Source organism: Hyla sarda, chromosome 10 (genome assembly GCF_029499605.1).
Source record: "Hyla sarda isolate aHylSar1 chromosome 10, aHylSar1.hap1, whole genome shotgun sequence".
Lineage (NCBI taxonomy): Eukaryota > Metazoa > Chordata > Amphibia > Anura > Hylidae > Hyla > Hyla sarda.
In genome coordinates this window covers 65,520,600-65,538,274 of record NC_079198.1, presented here as the reverse complement: position 1 = coordinate 65,538,274, position 17,675 = coordinate 65,520,600, and the positions used below count along the sequence as shown (strand labels likewise).

Sequence of the window (17,675 nt, the reverse complement as noted above, 5' to 3'; positions counted from 1 at the left end):
GGGCATGCTGGGAGTTGTAGTTTTGCAACATCTGGAGGGCCACGGTTTAGAGATCACTGTAAACTGTGGCCTTCCGGATGTTGCTAGGCAACAACTCACGTGGCAGGACCTGGATGAATTGCTGCCGCCGCACATGGGGGATCCCCGCATGGAGGATCACGCTCCGGGATCCAGGTAGGGACCTTCGGCGCCGGTCCCTGGACAGTTCCTCCATTTTGCCTTTACACCGATAGGTGGGCAAAGCGGGGGAACTGAACTTTAACCCCTCTCCCCCGGTCTGCTATCGGTCAGTCGGTCGCTCCGGCCGACCAATAGGAGGGGTAGCACCCCTGCCACCAAACTCCTATCCCTTCAGGGGGATCAAGGGTGTTTCGGACACCCCCGATCCCTCTTATTTTCCGGGATCGGAAAATAGCAGTCATCCCGGCCCGATCACCGCTACCGGTGACGCGGCGCTCCCAGAACCCCGCGCCGTACATGTACATCGCCACGCGCCAAGTGACACTTTGCGGCGCCGTACATGTACGTCACTCGTCGTGAAGGGGCTAATGATCCAACCAGAGTCAAACTGTGACTCCGGTCGGCTGAGTTTTGACCCGTATGCGGTTTTGGACCGGACCTAAAACCATAGTATACTACGGTTTTAGGTCAGAAAATTGCAGACTGGTCAAAACTGAGCTGACCAGTCACAGTTTGACTCCGGTCACATCATTAAAGTAAATGGAGTCACGGGCTGATCCAGCCGGGGGACGGGAGCGCCCGGTTTGCCCCTCCTCCAGCCAGACCCGGCACCCATATGTACAAGTGGTGTGAATGCACCCTTACATGTACACTCCAGCTAAAGGGAACAGTAACCAAGGCAGGAGTGCTGTTGTATGTTGGAGTGTGATCTGAATCTGTTGTATTATGTTCAATATTCATAACTTGCCTTTGATTGGGATTATACAACATAAGCTCCATTCCAAGTTTTTTTTTCCATAGGTCAAAAACATTGACAATGTACAAATGTAGATTTTTCAACTATTAATTTGGTACAGTAGAAGTACAGAGATCCATGTTCAAGTCTTCAAACACTCAAGTAGAACATGCCTGCCTGGATGGAGCCTTAGTCTGCTCTGCTACATGTATTTTGTAGCAGCTCTTCATTGAAGTAGTACTGTATATACAGTAAGTAATGCTACAATATCTTTCACCACAGCCATTCAAATGACAAAATGATAACAGACTTACTGTAAATCCGAACATAGGAAAAAGCCTTCAGCTGAGCACTAATGCCATTTTATGTACACAATTGGTGGGAATCGCAGTACTGGTCAGAATTATTATTATTTTTTTTAATAAAGTGATAGGGCCTATAACCCTTTATAAGCAGCTGTTTCCTTCTCTAGTAGAGTAACTAAACATGTTTCCCTGTAATACTGAGGGGAAATCAACAGATTTGCTTATGATACATATTTGAGAAGTCTTATTCAGATTACTTAATGTAAAACACACAGTGTTGACAAGGGCACAGCAATACAAATTTGAGTTCCAAAAGCTGTTTGTAGATAAAGGTTGGACACTTGTCTAAAATAGACAACGTAAATATGAAGCATGAGGCTTTTAAAAGGATTATAAAAGACAATATTGGTTTGTGAATATTAAAGGAATACTCCAGAGCACTGGTACTTAAAAAAAAAAAAGTTTACCTCATCTGATAGCTCTTTCAAACAATACCTCATTTGTCAAATTTGGCTCAGCCATTCTCTTGTAATTGCCACCTGTAGCAGTAAGCAGCCATGTCATAAAGACTACATTTCACATGACTCCCTGCACCAGCTTCCTGTTAGCTGCTACCCCCCCAGGAAATTATAATAAATTATAATAAAGTTCCTTCCATGTACCCACTAGCACAGTGTTTCCCAACCAGCGTGCCTCCAGCTGTTGCAAAACTACAACTCCCAGCATGCCCAGACAGCCGAAGACTGTCCGGGCATGCTGGGAGTTGTAGTTTTGAAACAGCTGGAGGCACCCTGGTTGGGAAACACTTCACTAGCGGTGTCACAAGAATGCCTCCCATCCCTACCATCACCACTAGCGGGTTTGCGCGCAGCACTATGCAAATAGCGTAGGGCTAACGTAGGCAGCAATAGAAGCCTAGAGTTAGCCCTACGCTATTCGCATAGTACTGCGCATGCGCAGTTAACTTAGGGGGAGTAGCCGACTCCAGGCTGGGAGGCCGGCACAGCACACAGTGACTCATGGGAGCGATGCGTGACCGGGCTAAGATGGCGGCGGTGCAGAAGAAACAGCGGTCGAGCGTCATAGATTGACGAAAAAGGAGCCAGCTTCCGTTAGAAGGAGAAATGCGGGAGAAGACCAGGAAAAGAGCGATATGGATAAGGTAAGTAATTTACAATGTTATATAACTTTGCTTTAGGGTTAGTTTACCATAAAAAAAAAACTAGCATCGGAGTACTCCTTTAAATACACCCTCAAATGAAGGAAGGGCAGTCATGTCATTTAAACCCTCGATTAGTAAGTACTTCAGTAAAAGTCAGCCTTAAATGTTAAGAGGAAAGTGACAAATTGTCCACAGCAGCAGGTAGTAAGCGTCCTCACACACTGATGGTACGAAACACATTGAAACCAGACAAAGCTGTGCTAATGATTAGGCCCGGGCACTGAGGGTGCCAGTGTAACTCCTTTATGTCCTTTTCTCCTTGGTGAACAAATAGCAGCTGTGGTGGAATGGCTTGCAAGGTAGGATCTTCTGCATCACCCTCTTGATCCTGATCTCTCTCCACTGCAAGATCCCACTGAGTTATCTGATCATCTGCACCAGAAGCTGCAAATACCCCGCTGTCTGTAGGGTGCCACTCAACAGAGGTGATCGGGGCAGTGTGCTGCTTAAACCGGGCCACACTTACTCCTTTCTGTGAAAAAGAACAAAAGCCACTTGATAAAGAATAAAAATGACTAGAAAAGCATTTAGTAACACTGCTCAAAGGAATTGTCTTACAATATGAGCTCTACTATCATTGATACACCACAACATTTTATTTGCCTTGGCAGCAGCTGCCTGTCACTGGTCACTACAGTTACATTTACTGTCAACTAACACTCCTAAGTCTTCTTCCACATCAGTCATTACCAGTTATTTTCCATTTAACACCTATTCCTTACCTGGATTTTCCACCCCATGCGAATAATCTTACATTTATCAGTGTTCCACCTCATCTTCCAGTTTTCTGCCCCAACCTATCTAGGTGCTGCTGTTCCCACTCGCCACCATTGTCTCCATAGCACTGTCTTCAGCACAAGACCCGGTGTGAATAGATTCAATGGCACTGAACGGGAAGTTATGAGCGGCAGCGAGAGGGAAAACTGTGCCTCTTAAGGTATTCAATGCACCAATTTCTAAAGGAACGTCATTTGGAAACATTCACAGGGCTGCACTATAGTCATGTTAGGAATTAAATCTAAAGCACAAGTTGAAAATGTTATAAATAAACTTGGGCAAAAAGGTGCTTAGAGCAGCGTCATTGCCCTTTCCTCTCACATTGGCGCTACAGCGGCACGGTCTGCTTTGTTTTACAAAGAAGCTCTAAAAGGGCACTTGGGTTATCCAGGATAAGAAAAATGATAGTTTATTTCTTTAATAATAATAGAATAGAAAAAAAACAGCACCATACCCATCCTCTGGTTGTGTGTGTGGTATTGCAAATTGTAATAACACACACAACTTGAAGACATGTGTGGTTCTATTTTTGAAAGAAATTAGCCTTTTTTCCTATGGGCAAAGTACACACCAGTGTGAGGCAACGTGCCATGGCCAGAACAGGAGACAGCCCTGAAGCTCCCATTGAGATCAATGGACCTGACATTTTTTACTTTTCCTCACCTTCATTATAGTCAATGGGAGTGAATTTTTTTTTGACAATGACACCACATGTTTTATGACAAGGAAATTGTAACAGTATCAGTGTGAAAAAGCATATGCATTTTGCCTATGGGAACATACCGGAAGAAAACTTGGCAGCCCTAAATATAAAAAACACAAGCACCCCTTATGGATAAACATTTGCATTTCATAGTTGGTGATTCGCTTGGGTTCCTCTAACGCTTTACTCTAAATGGAGTAGAATGTATTCCCAGAGGTATTTACTTGAGTTTGTAAAATCTATTACGGTACAGTCACACATACAGGATCTGCTGCATTCATTCATTAAGTTAAACTTCAAATATGTAGTTGTAGATCCTGTATGTATGACCCTTAAAGCTTTCATGCTGCATCATCCACAGAATTGTGATTCCTTAGGAACAGAGAGGGAGAGAATAGAATAAAACAAGCTCTTGTCTGCAGGCAACTCTACAGATACATTACATCTAGTACATGAGCATGATAACACGTGTTGGGTGTCTACTGCACAACACTCACCTGAAACTGGCGCAAGTCCCAAATCTTGAGGACACCATCATCCCCCCCGCTGACGATAAAAGGCTCATGTTTGTTCCAGCTGATCACATTTACATCACTGTCATGCGCCTGGCTGGCTGTCAGCATGCACGCCTTATTGGGAGCTGCTCTGACGTCCCAAACACGAATGGAAGCATCGACTGAGCAGGACGCAAAGACCTGTTAAGTACATTAACGTTAGAAACTAAAGATATTCAACTGTGCCATTCAGCAGTAACTTTATGTTCCTTATATTTATATATTAGGGAAAGGTTAATTTATATTTCTGACATTGAAGAAAAATGCGATTTTATGATTGGCAATGTGAGACCAGGGAGGGCACTTATACTGCAGTACCTTCCACCACTGAATTAGGCATAGCTGCCTTTCCAGACACCCCTGAGAACATTGCTGTACTGGTCATGCAGTAAAAGGTAGGCCAACAATGTGAAATCCTGGAAAACAACTTAAATTGGGCCATACACTGTGCAATACCTTCCTTGGGATGAAAGGTTGCAAACTGCACTGTAAAGACTATCGTCTACCAAGTAACATGAAGGGCTTGGGTTTATCACAACTTCTATACATAGTCCAAGTTACAATACAAAGAAATGTGTTACAGAACAAGTAGAGATTTCTGGTTACCGTAGCCTCAGTTGGTGACCACTGTAGATCCTCCACAGACTGTGTGTGTCCAGTAAAAGGCCTTTGGTCAACATGCCACGACCCTCCTTCTTTAGGATTCCACAAATGAATGTTCTTATTACAGTCTCCAGTTATCAATCGGCCTGAAAAACAAAGTTTCTTAGGCGGCTTTCACACTATACTTTTGCTCTGTTAAAAGATCCGCTATAAACTTCTGTTAGAAAACCCTTAAAGTGTACCTGTCAACAAAAATGTTTATATAATGTAGCTAATACCATTATAACTATATTTGTAATATACATTGGTTAAAAATTGTGTATATTTTTGGGTGAAAAATGCTGTCTCTGCAATTATTGTCTGTGTCTCTATGAGGAGTCCAAATAGGACTGTGAGGGCAGGACAAGCAGGGATCTGTGCAGACTCCTGGCTTGTCAATCATCCTGATGTATGAGCCAGGAACATGTTATAGAGCAGCGGTACTCAACTGGCGGACCACGGTCCAGATCCGGACCGCGGCCGCCAGGCACCCGGACCGGTTCTCTGAACCAGCCGGAGGAGGCATCCGCTGTCCCGACTTTAATGTGTATCGGTGTCTTTAAGACACCGAGTCAGACAATGGCCATCCCAACGAGACCTATCCTGTAAAAAAGCTCCAAACAGCAATTAAAAAATAAAATTTCTTTTAAATATAAAATTTACAAAACTACAGTATACGATTCAGATATACATAGCAACACCAATCAAAAAAAGGCCGTATAGCCATACTTGTACTTGTCTACATCCGAGAAGTATACCTGCTCATTATCAAAAAATAAATAAATAATGAATTCTGCTAATTTGAGGCTCATTTGGTTACAAGCATATTTGTGAACCTCAAGACTGTGTGACCATGGCTCTGCTGGTTATATAAATATGATCCTGTTAGGAGACATGAAAAGTCCACTTTAATTTCTACTATAGATTAATATCCATCTCCTACCTGCTACATTTGGAGACCAGTCCATGGCAAATCCTTCAGTCATATGTCCAGAAAAAGAGAAGACCGGTTTGATTTTAGTTTGTTCCTCTTTTAGAAACACAGCTAATGTCTGGGAGTCAGACACTGCCGCCAGCTGCTTCTGAAGATCATAGATCTCTACTTGACCCTTTTCTGACCAAACTGCAGCGACTGGAGTGTCCAGGAGCGTAGAGACCTGAACATAATAAAAAGGTGAAAAAATTAGTATTGAGGTCATAAGGAGTCCTACTTCATGTCCACTAATGTAACCTGCCATATGAGCCACTCCACAATGCACTGCACAATATACACTCTGAAAATAACCTTTGCTGGAAAGAAGAGAGAGATTTTCCAGGGAGGCTGTAATACTCAGAGTTCCTGTGGCAAAACTAACAACCAGTGTTCTTACAAAATAGTACTTAGATGACAAATGTCTACATTTAAAAAGGGGTACTCCGGAGGAAAACAACTTTTTTTTTTTTATAAATCAACTGGTGCCAGAAAGTTAAACAGATTTGTAAATTACTTCTATTAAAAAATCTTAATCCTTCCAGTACTTATCAGCTGCTGTATGCTACAGAGGAAGTTATTTTCTTTTTGAATTTCTTTTCTGTCTGACCACAGTGCTCTCTGCTGACACCTCTGTCTGTCGGGAACTGTCCAGTGCAGGAGCAAATCTCCATAGCAAACCTCTCCTGCTCTGGACAGTTCCTGACTTGGACAGAGGTGTCAGCAGAGAGCACTGTGGTCAGACAGAAAAGAAATTCAAAAAGAAAAAGAACCATCTATGTAGTATACAACAGCTGATAAGTACTAAAAGGATTAAGATTTTTCAATAGAATTTACAAATCTGTTTAAAAGAAAAAAAAAAAAAAAGTTTTCCACTAGAGTACCCCTTTAAAAGTCTATAAAAATGACAGAAGAAAGTCTACTATCCCTTTACTGTAAAAAAGAGAAATGTATATGCAGTTTAGCCATAGGCAACTCAGTGAATAGACTAAATATATGATATACAGTCATAGCATGATATACACCAGTGTTTCCCAACCAGGGTCCCTACAGCTATTGCAAAACTACAACTCCCAGAATACCCAGACAGCCAACTGCTGTCCGGGCATGGTGGGAGTTGTAGTTTTGCAACAGTTTGTTTGGAAACCCTGGTTGGGAGACACTGATATTGCCGATTATTGTACAGCATTACTATTTACATTGTTACCATTATACCTTTACCTTTGCACAGCAATCAGTCACTACTACTGTCCCTGCCTCTTAGCAGTATCATCTGTGAGATCTCCATACATTGCATGACAACAGAGAAAAGCCACCAAGAACGCTGATACAACCCAGGTATGCTTTCTTATTAAAGTCCCCCTCAACGCACACTGTATATATATTTTGATTCCATCTTCCTCCCTAAATACCTACCTACAGGGAAAGGTATTTCTAGTGTTGCAGCAGAGCGGGCATTCCATGAGATCTTTGGTGCAGCGCTAGTGAATTATATCTATATATGTAAAATATCATCATGACCTAACAGTTGCCACACCTAGAATATTTGGGCAGGGCCTGGAGCCTAGTAGATCTGTGTGTTATACTAAAGGAGATATCCAGGAATAGAAAAACAGAGCTACTTTTTTCCAAAAACAGTACCACACCAGTCCTCAGGTGTAATACCACACACAAACAAAAAAATAAAATAAAAATAGCCAGCACAACTACCTAATACACGGGTGCACGCTGCTGTGGCAAATACAGAGTATACAAAAAAAAAAAGAAGATTGCAGCAGCACACTTTGTCAAAAAATGGAGGCTCTTGGCGCACTTGTTGATCAAAACGTGTCTCCCCCCCCCCCCATCCACCACACGGAGGTGGCCTCATTTCGGATGGGACCCTCACACACATTATGAGCCTAACACTGATAACACTCCCCTCTGCTGGGCATATGGCCCCTGACTGGGTGACATGCTGCATCCATTATCAATTCAAAATACCTCCTGTGAAAAAGAGGGAGGGGTGCACAGCTACAGAGGGTGCCATTCCCCCTAAGTTGCACAAAAAAAGAAAAATAGCCAGCACAACTACCTAATATACGGGTGCACGCTGCGGTGGCAAATACAGAGTATACAAAAAAGAAGGATGCAGCAGCACACTTGGTCAAAAAAAATGGAGGCTCTTAGCGCTCTTTTTGATCAAAACATGTCCCCCCATCCACCGGAGGTGGCCTCATTTCGGATAGGACCCCAACACACATTCTGAGCCTAGTACACAGTAATACTACACAAGCTGAGGACAGGTGTGGTGCTGTTTTTGAAAGAAATAAGCTCTGTTTTTCTATTCCTATATAACCCCTGCAGGGTTAGGCTCACACAGTGTAAAACAAGCCCTATTTTTCTACAAAAATACAGCCATAAAATGGAATTAAAATGACAGATGTATTTTTGCTAAATAATGCATGAAAGTCTATGGAAAAGCGTCAGTCAGTGCACATACTGTATGAAAAAACAGCCATAATTCCTTAAAGCATGTTCATTTTTTGCAGCCATAAAAAATAATGGCCGGAATAACAATCTCACCGTAAAACAGTACAAAATGTGAAATAACCTGCAGCAACTTCAACAACTTTGCTTGTTTAGAAAAACGGACGTATTTTTTACGGTTACAAATACAACCAAAAATACGCTGAACATAGCCCAAAGGCCAGAATCTCATTTCAAACGATACCAGGCTTATAACTGTAGGTACAGAAACCCTTCACAATATCAAAACTAGAGATGAGCAAACTTACAGTAAATTTGATTCGTCACGAACTTCTCAGCTCGGCAGTTGCTGACTTTTCCTGCATAAATTAGTTCAGCTTTCAGGTGCTCCGGTGGGCTGGAAAAGGTGGATACAGTCCTAGGAGACTCTTTCCTAGGAATGTATCCACCTTTTCCAGCCCACGGGAGCACCTGAAGGCTGAACTAATTTATACAGGAAAAGTCATCAACTGCCGAGCCGAGAAGTTCGTGACGAATCGAATTTACTGTAAGTTCGCTCATCTCTAATCACAACCTTTACCAACTGGGAAATATATTAAATCTCTGTCCCATTTAGGAGAAAAGAGAAGGTGTTTTATGTTTTCGTAAGGCTAGGCTTCCACGCAGGTTTCTTTGATGTTTTTTGGAAAAACTCCCTCTGCAGTTTTTATGCCAAAGTCAGAAGTGGATCCAGCAGGAAGAAGAGGGAGAAGTCCTTCCTTTATATGTCCTATTCCTTTTGAATACACTTCTGGCTTTGGCTCAAAAACTGCAGTGGGAGTTAAAAAAAATAAAATAAAAATAAAATAAAAACAACCCTGTGTGGGAACTCCACCACTCAAATGTTTACTGGCTTGTGGATCACGAGGCTTTTATTCTATTTTGTTCTGGTGAATAAGTGATCATGTGTATGTAGATCAGTGGTCCCCAAACTGTGGCCCTCCAGATGTTGCAAAACTACAACTCATATATAGCCAAAAACAAAGAGACCCAAAATACTAATATTATTTCAAAAAGTATGACAATCTTTATTAGACAATATAAAACAAACAATTAAAAATAATTAAAAGGCAGAGGATGACTTTAGGCAGGAGACAACAAATGCCAGTGAACCTGGTATGGGTAATGTAGGTATTCAGTCGAGAGCATATACAATATAAAACTGGCACGGCTGCAAACTCATAATATAGTACAATATAGATATAACATCTAACATACATCAGTATAACATAGGGAGCAGCAATGCAGTATAACAGACATGAATAGGGACCCAAGATAAGTAATACCTAAAGAGACTACCTGTCATATACCCACAAGCCAGGAACACCAAGCACCAACACCCCAACGCACGTTTCGCGTATGGGCTTCGTCAGGGGGCTTTATATTGTATATGCTCTCTACTGAATACCTACATTGCCCATACCAGGTTCACTGGCATTTGTTGTCACCTGCCTAAAGTCATCCTCTGCCTTTTAATTATTTTTAATTGTTTGTTTTATATTGTCTAATAAAGATTGTCATACTTTTTGAAATAATATTAGTATGGTGGGTCTCTTTGTTTTTGGCTATATATTGGTACCCCCGGGACCTACATACGGCGCTTAATGTTTGCCGTGTTGTTGTTTGGCTAAATTAAAACTACAACTCCCAGCATGCCTGGACAGCCAACGGCTGTCCAGGCATGCTGGGAATTGTAGTTTTGCAACATCTGGAGGGCCACAGTTTGGGGACCACTGATCTACATACATGGTTGTGGAAGACAATAGGGTTTTATGAAAAATGTCCTAGAAGCAAGAGGATTATGGTGGTGACCCCGGCAAACAACCTGTCAAATAGCAGCGGTAAGAGAGTCTGTATGTCCCCTAAAGGGAAAATATAGCATTTAACAACTTAAATACTAAAATGAATGGGTAACCAAGTGACAAATGGTCTTACCCTATCTTTCAGAATGGGAGCCGCTCCTTACAGCACCTTTCCTTGCTGGCTAACATAAGGGAATCCCAATTCTGATGTCCATATTCTCTACTAAACACTCTGCAATTAAATGTGTAGCTCCATTTGTAGAAACATTTTTGGATTCTCAAAGTGTGAAAGATGCTTCCAAAGCCCCTGAAGTGCTGAGGGCTGGAATGTTTCAGTCATCACCATCCTTTGTCAACATGGTATATAGCAGTTTGTATACATCATACCCCTATTTCTAATGTCTGTCTGTGTAGCCAGCATGTCACAGCCTCGAGCAGCACACTTATTAAGAGAATGAATTCAGATACATTATTTAAATTTCACAGTAGACACCGTGGAAATCAAACCGAGACAGCACCAGCCATGTAGCTGAGCAGTAGGACAGGAACAGTAGAGTAGAGAAGTATGAAAGACAAAAAGGGACAATGCGCCTATCTATGTGCCGTTATCCTTATTACAAGTGACAGGTGAGGAAGCGTAAGGAGTGCTCTCACCTGGTGGCGTTATGCTGAGAGCATAACACCTGTTGCAGCTTGAAGGGGCCCAACTGGTGTGGGTAAGTGGAAATCCACGGTCTGCTGCCCCGGATCCACCCCTCCGGCAGGACGGTCTGAGAGTATGAGTGGTAGGGATGTAAGAAAAAATCGATTTGCGCGATTATCGCGATTTTTTGTTCCGCGATACTGAATCGATTTTAAAATTCTGAGAATCGATTTTTTTTATAAATTATTATAACTAACATTTACTGTATTTCACTCACTGAGTCACAGTCCTATTTGTCTGTCTTATTTTTTTTTTATAACACTTAAACTCCTGACCACTAGTTGGCAGTGTACCTGTTATCAGCTCTGTCCCACTCGCAGGCTGCTACCACGAGACTACAGACTCAGAACAAACAGGAAGGAGAACGTACGCACTCACAGGACAACTCGCGCGGGACCTTGTTCTTTCTCAGCTAGAATAAGTTTTCCCAAGCTTTTAATAGGGAATATCGCGATATATCGTGATATATCGCCAACATGACAGTATCGCAATATATTGCAATATATCGAATCGCCACCCTGGTATCGCGATTCGAATGGAATCGCCAAATTATTGGCGATTCACACCCCTAATGAGTGGTAGCGGTGAAAAAGGAATCCTATCCTGGCGCTCACCCGTGCGGCAGCTGAGGAAATTATGTCAGGAGCCGTACGGCTCCTGACATAATTTCCTCAGCTGCCGCACAGGTGAGTGCCAGGACCGGATTCCTTTTTCACCGCTACCACTCAGGAACAGTACTGTGGAACTCAAGAGAGGAGCAGCATGGCTGTTTAAAGCATCACGGTCATTTTAAACTTTAGACATGTCAAACTTTGAGATTGCACTGGGTCTCACTCTTAATCTTGCTGTGATCATAATAGCCATGGGAAGTGCATGGCAGTACGCGTCTTACTCCGTGGCTGTCAATGAAAACCGACTTTTTCTCTGCATAAGTCTGTTCAGAGCGCTGCTGAAAACTTCACAGGCTTTTAACTCACAATCGCCGCAGGTCTCAGGAGTGAGACCCGGCACAATCTTAAACGGGGTACTCCAAAAGGATAAAATGTCTGATGGTGGAGGGCCCGGCCGCTGGGACCAACCCCTCCCGGTAATCTCCGGGTCGGCACCACAGCGTTCTGAACAAGGAAAGCTTGGAGCTTATCTGTTCGCGACGTCATGTCTATGGGAGGGGGCATGACAGCTAGTACATAGCCGCACCTCCTCCCATAGACATGAATGGAAGGGGCGTGGCAGCAGTGTCGCCCGTCATCCAGCCAGGAGCGGAGATTGCTCTGTGCACCAGAGGACTGGGGAGCCGTGCTGGAGATCATACATCTTATTCCCAAAGCTATGGATAGGTGATAAGATGTTTAGAGGCAGAGTACTCCTTTAATTTTTGACATGTCAAAAGTGTATCTTTTAAATGACAGTAATGCTTTAACTGTATCAGATTATTGCTGGAAAGTAATAAACTTTTTTTTTTTCTGGAGTGTCCCTTTAATAGTGGGCTCAAGCTAGAAAAAACTAAGGCAGCATTTACCTGAATTCTGTTAATTCCTCCATAGTGTGGAACCATAGCCAACTCCAGCTGTGGCTTCTTTTCTTCGTCTTCATCATCTTCACTCTCACTGCTTTCTGAATCGGATTCACTCTTCTTCTCTTTGCTGGTTCGATGTAAGTTGTGCATCTTCATCACGACTATCCTGAAATACAAAAAGAGCAAGGAGATAAAGCAAATATTTATTTTATAACATTGTTTCCACTAACTACTAACATATATTCTCACAGTAGCCCTTTCCTGCCACTGGGTTGTTTAACCTGTTAGGGACGGAGGGCGTACCTGTAAAGTGATTTTTGGTCACCTTGTATACCCTAAAAAATATAAAAATAAAAAATGTGTAAAAAGCGATCAAAAAGTAAAAAAAATAAAAATAATAAAATGTATGTATGTATATATATATATATATATATATATATATATATATATATATATATATATAGTACCAATAAAAACTATAGATCATGGCACAAAAAATATAGCCCCGTATGCAGAAAAATAAAAGTTATAGGGGTCAGAAGTGGAAAATTTTAAACATTTTAATTTTTTGTACCAAAAGTTATAATTTTTTTTTAAAACAAGTAAAACAAAATGAAACCTATATAGGTTGGGTATCGTTTTCATCGTATGGACCTGCAGAATAAATATAAGCTCATTTTTGCCAAACCAGAATCGGAAGCCCCCAAAAGTTCCAAAATGGCACTTTTTTTCTTCAATTTTGCCTCACAAATATTTTTTTGTGGTAAATGATTGACAGTATTACAAAGTAAAATTGGTGGTTCAAAAAACAAGCTCTCACATGGGTCTGTAGGTGGAAAATTGAAAGTGTTTTGATTTTTAGAAGGGGAGAAGGAAAAAAACGGAAGTGCAAAAATGAAAAATGTCCCGTCCTCAAGGGGTTAAAAAAAATGAAAAATCTTTTTGCTGCCTGCCAGTAACATTCCATGTGTTAACATGTGGGCTGATGCTCCTAATACCAGACGGCTTTATTTTCTAGCTATAATGCTGTCCCCGTCCTATTTACATCATACAGCGACTGTTGTGTGGATTGGAACGCACCGGGGGTGACGGAGGACTCACCGAAGCGTGCATTGGGCGGTGTCACTCCTGCTCTGCTACTATATTGAATATTCTGTTCCTTGGTATGAATTGTTATGCCCACTTGTTTATTGCACTTTTGGAGGTCCTAATTAGAGATGAGCGAACTTACAGTAAATTTGATTTGTCATGAACTTCTCAGCTCGGCGGTTGCTGACTTTTCCTGCATAAATTAGTTCAGCCTTCAGGTGCTCCGGTGGGCTGGAAAAGGTGGATACAGTCCTTGGAAAGAGTCTCCTAGGACTGTATCCACCTTTTCCAGCCCACGGGAGCACCTGAATGCTGAACTAATTTATGCAGGAAAAGTCATCAACTGCCGAGCCGAGAAGTTCGTGACGAATCGAATTTACTGTAAATTCGCTCATCTCTAGTCCTAATCCCCAAGCCTTGCACTTTAAAGATTGGACATTTTAGGCACTTTATTCATCAGTATCATATTGTTTACATGCATGAGCAGGTAGTGTCGCCCCTTTGTTTAGTCTCCCCCAGTGGAAACTTCCCCCCTTTTTATCATTGCGCCATATGTATTTTTTTTATTGATTCAATTAACATTATGTTTTAAACTTGATTAAAATGACTCAATAGTAACCTTGTGTCAATCCATTTGAATGGGAGGTCATATATGAAGCCCCCCACCAAAATCTTTGTATTTTAAAGGGGTACTCCGGTGCTTACACATTTTATCCCCTATCCAAAGGATAGGGGATAAGATGCCTGATCACGGGGGTCCCGCAGCTGGGGACGCCCGTGATCATGCACGCGGCACCCCGTTTGTAATCAGTCCCTGGAGCATGTTCGCTCCGGGTCGGATTACGGTCGACCACAGGGCAGCGTGTGACGTCACGCCTCCGCCCCGTGTGACGTCACGCTCCGCCCCTCAATGCAAGCCTACGGGAGGGAGCATGATAGCTATTACCCCCCCTCCAGTAGGCTTGCATTGAGGGGCAGAGCGTGACGTCACACGGGGGCGGAGGCGTGACATTGCACGCCGCCGGCCCTGCGGTCGACCGCAATCAGACCCCGAGCGAACATGCTCCGGGGACTGATTACAAACTGGGTGCCACGTGCATGATCACAGGCGTCCCCAGCTGCGGGACTCCTGCAATCAGGCATCTTATCCCCAATCCTTTGGATAGGGGATAAGATGTCTAAGCACCGGAGTACCCCTTTAACTATACATATAGGTGTTTCAATCATAATAGTTACCCTCATTTTGGTGTTTTTTTGCTATTTGTCTTATACCTTCTGTGTATCTATAGCAGACTCACATCAAGCATCTCATAGAGCAGCGTTTTCCAATTAGGGTGCCTTCAGCTGTTGCAAAACTAGCATGTCCGGAGACCAAAGGCTATCCAGGCATGCTGGGAGTTGTCTTACAACAGCTGGAGGCACCCTGGTCGGGAGACACTGATATAGCCAATGGGGCGATCAGCAGACAAGAGGGATAAAGCCGCACGGGGAAAGCAGCATTAAACCACATATTTCAAAATATACTGATAAGTTTAGATTGTGAGCCCCAATGGGAACACGGACCAGTTTGAGTGTACAGCACCGTGGGATCTGTGCGCTTATATAAAGAATTATTATTATGATTATGTGGAGCCGAAGCAGCTGAATGAAGCAAACTGGAACCAGGAGAAGGAGGAAGGCCCTGTTCACACTGGCTTCTTCTCTCCTTTACTCCCTCATAACTGAAGTGTGACAGATCCCAATGATCAATCCAGCGCACAGTATACAGGCCACAAGAACAATGTTTCCCAACCAGGGTGCCTCCAGCTGTTGAAAAGCTACAACTCCCAGCATGCCTTAACAGCCAAAGGTAGTTTTGTAACAGAGTGCATCATGGTTGGGAAACACTGCTCGAGAAGATAAGGACCTGCTGCACAGTGTGATCAGAACTGGATTCCAACTCATCTCTGCTGAATCATGTAGATATGCGTTTCCCAACCAGGGTGCCTCCAGCTGTTGCAAAACTACAACTCCCAGCATGGCTGAACAACCAAAGGTAGTTTTGTAAAAGCTTGAGTGCATCATGGTTGGGAAACCCTGCTCTAGAAGATAAGGACCTGCTGCACAGTGTAAACAGAAATGGATTCTAACTCATCTCTGCTGGATCATGCAGATCAGTGTTTCCCAACCAGGGTGTCTCCAGCTGTTGCAAAACTACAACTCCCAGCATGCCTGGACAGCCAAAAGGTAGTTTTGTAACAGTTTGAGTGCATCATGGTTGGGAAACCCTGCTCTAGAAGATAAGGACCTGCTGCACAGTGTAAACAGAAATGGATTCCAACTCATCTCTGCTGGATCATGTAGATCAGTGTTTCCCAACCAGGGTGCCTCCAGCTGTTGCAAAACTACAACTCCCAGCACGCCCGGACAGCCGAAGGCTGTCCGGGCGTGCTGGGAGTTGTAGTTTTGCAACAGCTGGAGGCACCCTGGTTGGGAAACACTGATGTAGATGATGGAAGTGCTGGCAGTTGTAGATTTGCAACAGCTGGAGGCACCCTGGATGCGAAACACTGATGTAGATGATGGGAGTATCCTCATGACTGGCAGCTCCCAAACTCCTCTCCACGTTTAGCACACATGGATCGTACCTGTTGGCCTGGGCACTGTCGGCCTGGGTACCCGCACACAAGAACAGGGTTAGGGGGTACTCGGAGCGGTTGTCCCCCAGATTGTCCGGGATCACATCGAAGCTCAGACATGGAGACCCTAGAAATGAGGACAGAGATGAGAGATCGGCCTCTACATGTACGGTGAGCTCTGCCCGGTCAGCCCGGCCCCTCACCCGTCTGCGCCTGGTGATAGAGAACATAGGCGTCCTGGTCCATCACCAGCTCCTCTCCCTCCTTCAGGGGCTCCACGCCGGGCAGATAGACTCTCTGAGAACCGTCACCCCCCTCCTCGTTCTCCTCCATAATCTCGTCATCCTCCTCCTCTTCCTCCTCACTCTCGCTCCTCTCCATATCGTCATCTTCTCCTTCCTCAGTGCCTCTCCACGTGGGTTCTTCCCTGCTAGCCATGTTGGTGTAGATAGTACGTCACTTCCGCCGGCTTCAGCTGCGTATTTGCTTCAGGAGTTTTTTTTTTTTTTTTTTGTAAACTCTTAAACAAACTTTATGGACAACAAAAAAGTGAACAAATACAATTCAGAGAGAACTGTCTATTACAACTAAAAAAGAACAGTAAGTCTTCTGCCTGTCAGTGAGTGTGACCTGTTGTGGTCCGTTCACACTAAGTAATTCAAGAGGAATTTACTGGAGTAATTCCTCTTGAATTCTCCGCGCCACATTAATGCCCATCTCCTCTGCCCATTGACTTTAATCTTATTTCTGCTAGCAGAATTCCTACGCTGAATTCCTTTCTGCTTGAAGAAAGAACATGTTCATTCTTCAAGCAGAGTCCGCGAGCAAAATCCAATAGAAGTCAATGGTAAAAAAAAAATTCTGCCCGACATCGTTTTCAAGCGGAATTCCAGCGGAATTCAAGCAGAATTCAGAAAAGTAGATTAAGGGTACATTCACACTACGTAATTCCCATGGAATTCTGCAAACTGAATTACGCGCTGTGAACATAAACATCAGTGTGAATGGGTTTCCGCGAGACCCGTTCACACTGCAGAATTTCAGTGGTGGACAATTCCGCCGCTGAAATTGTCCCGCGCAAAGAAAGAACATGTTCGCAAACACTTCATAGCCGTCAAGGGTGACGGCACAGTGCCGCGCGGTCCTATCGCCGAAGTATTGCGCCATCAGCCGCCAGAATGGAATCTCCGCTCGCGGAATTCTGCGAGCGGAGATTCCATTCATAATCCGTAGTGTGAACATACCCTAAATAGCCTCCTTCTTCATCCCTGTTAATTGCCGCATGGAAATTCCACTTGAATTCCGCTCGAATTCCGCTTGATGGAGAAGGCAACAATTTCCTGACCAAAA

General features: G+C 43.4%; 1 protein-coding gene across 1 annotated transcript; it reads right to left on the bottom strand.

Moving 5' to 3' along the window:
• Window positions 1-822: 822 nt before the first annotated feature.
• On the bottom strand, window positions 823-16,799 carry GRWD1 (glutamate rich WD repeat containing 1). The gene is made up of 7 exons (XM_056542055.1): window positions 16,529-16,799; window positions 16,335-16,452; window positions 12,622-12,784; window positions 6,063-6,276; window positions 5,084-5,226; window positions 4,421-4,618; window positions 823-2,915 (listed from the first exon to the last, which is right to left on the bottom strand). Exons 1-7 carry the CDS (start codon window positions 16,761-16,763, stop codon window positions 2,598-2,600), a joined length of 1,389 nt encoding a protein of 462 aa, XP_056398030.1. The 5' UTR covers window positions 16,764-16,799; the 3' UTR covers window positions 823-2,597.
• Between the last annotated feature and the right edge of the window lie 876 nt (window positions 16,800-17,675).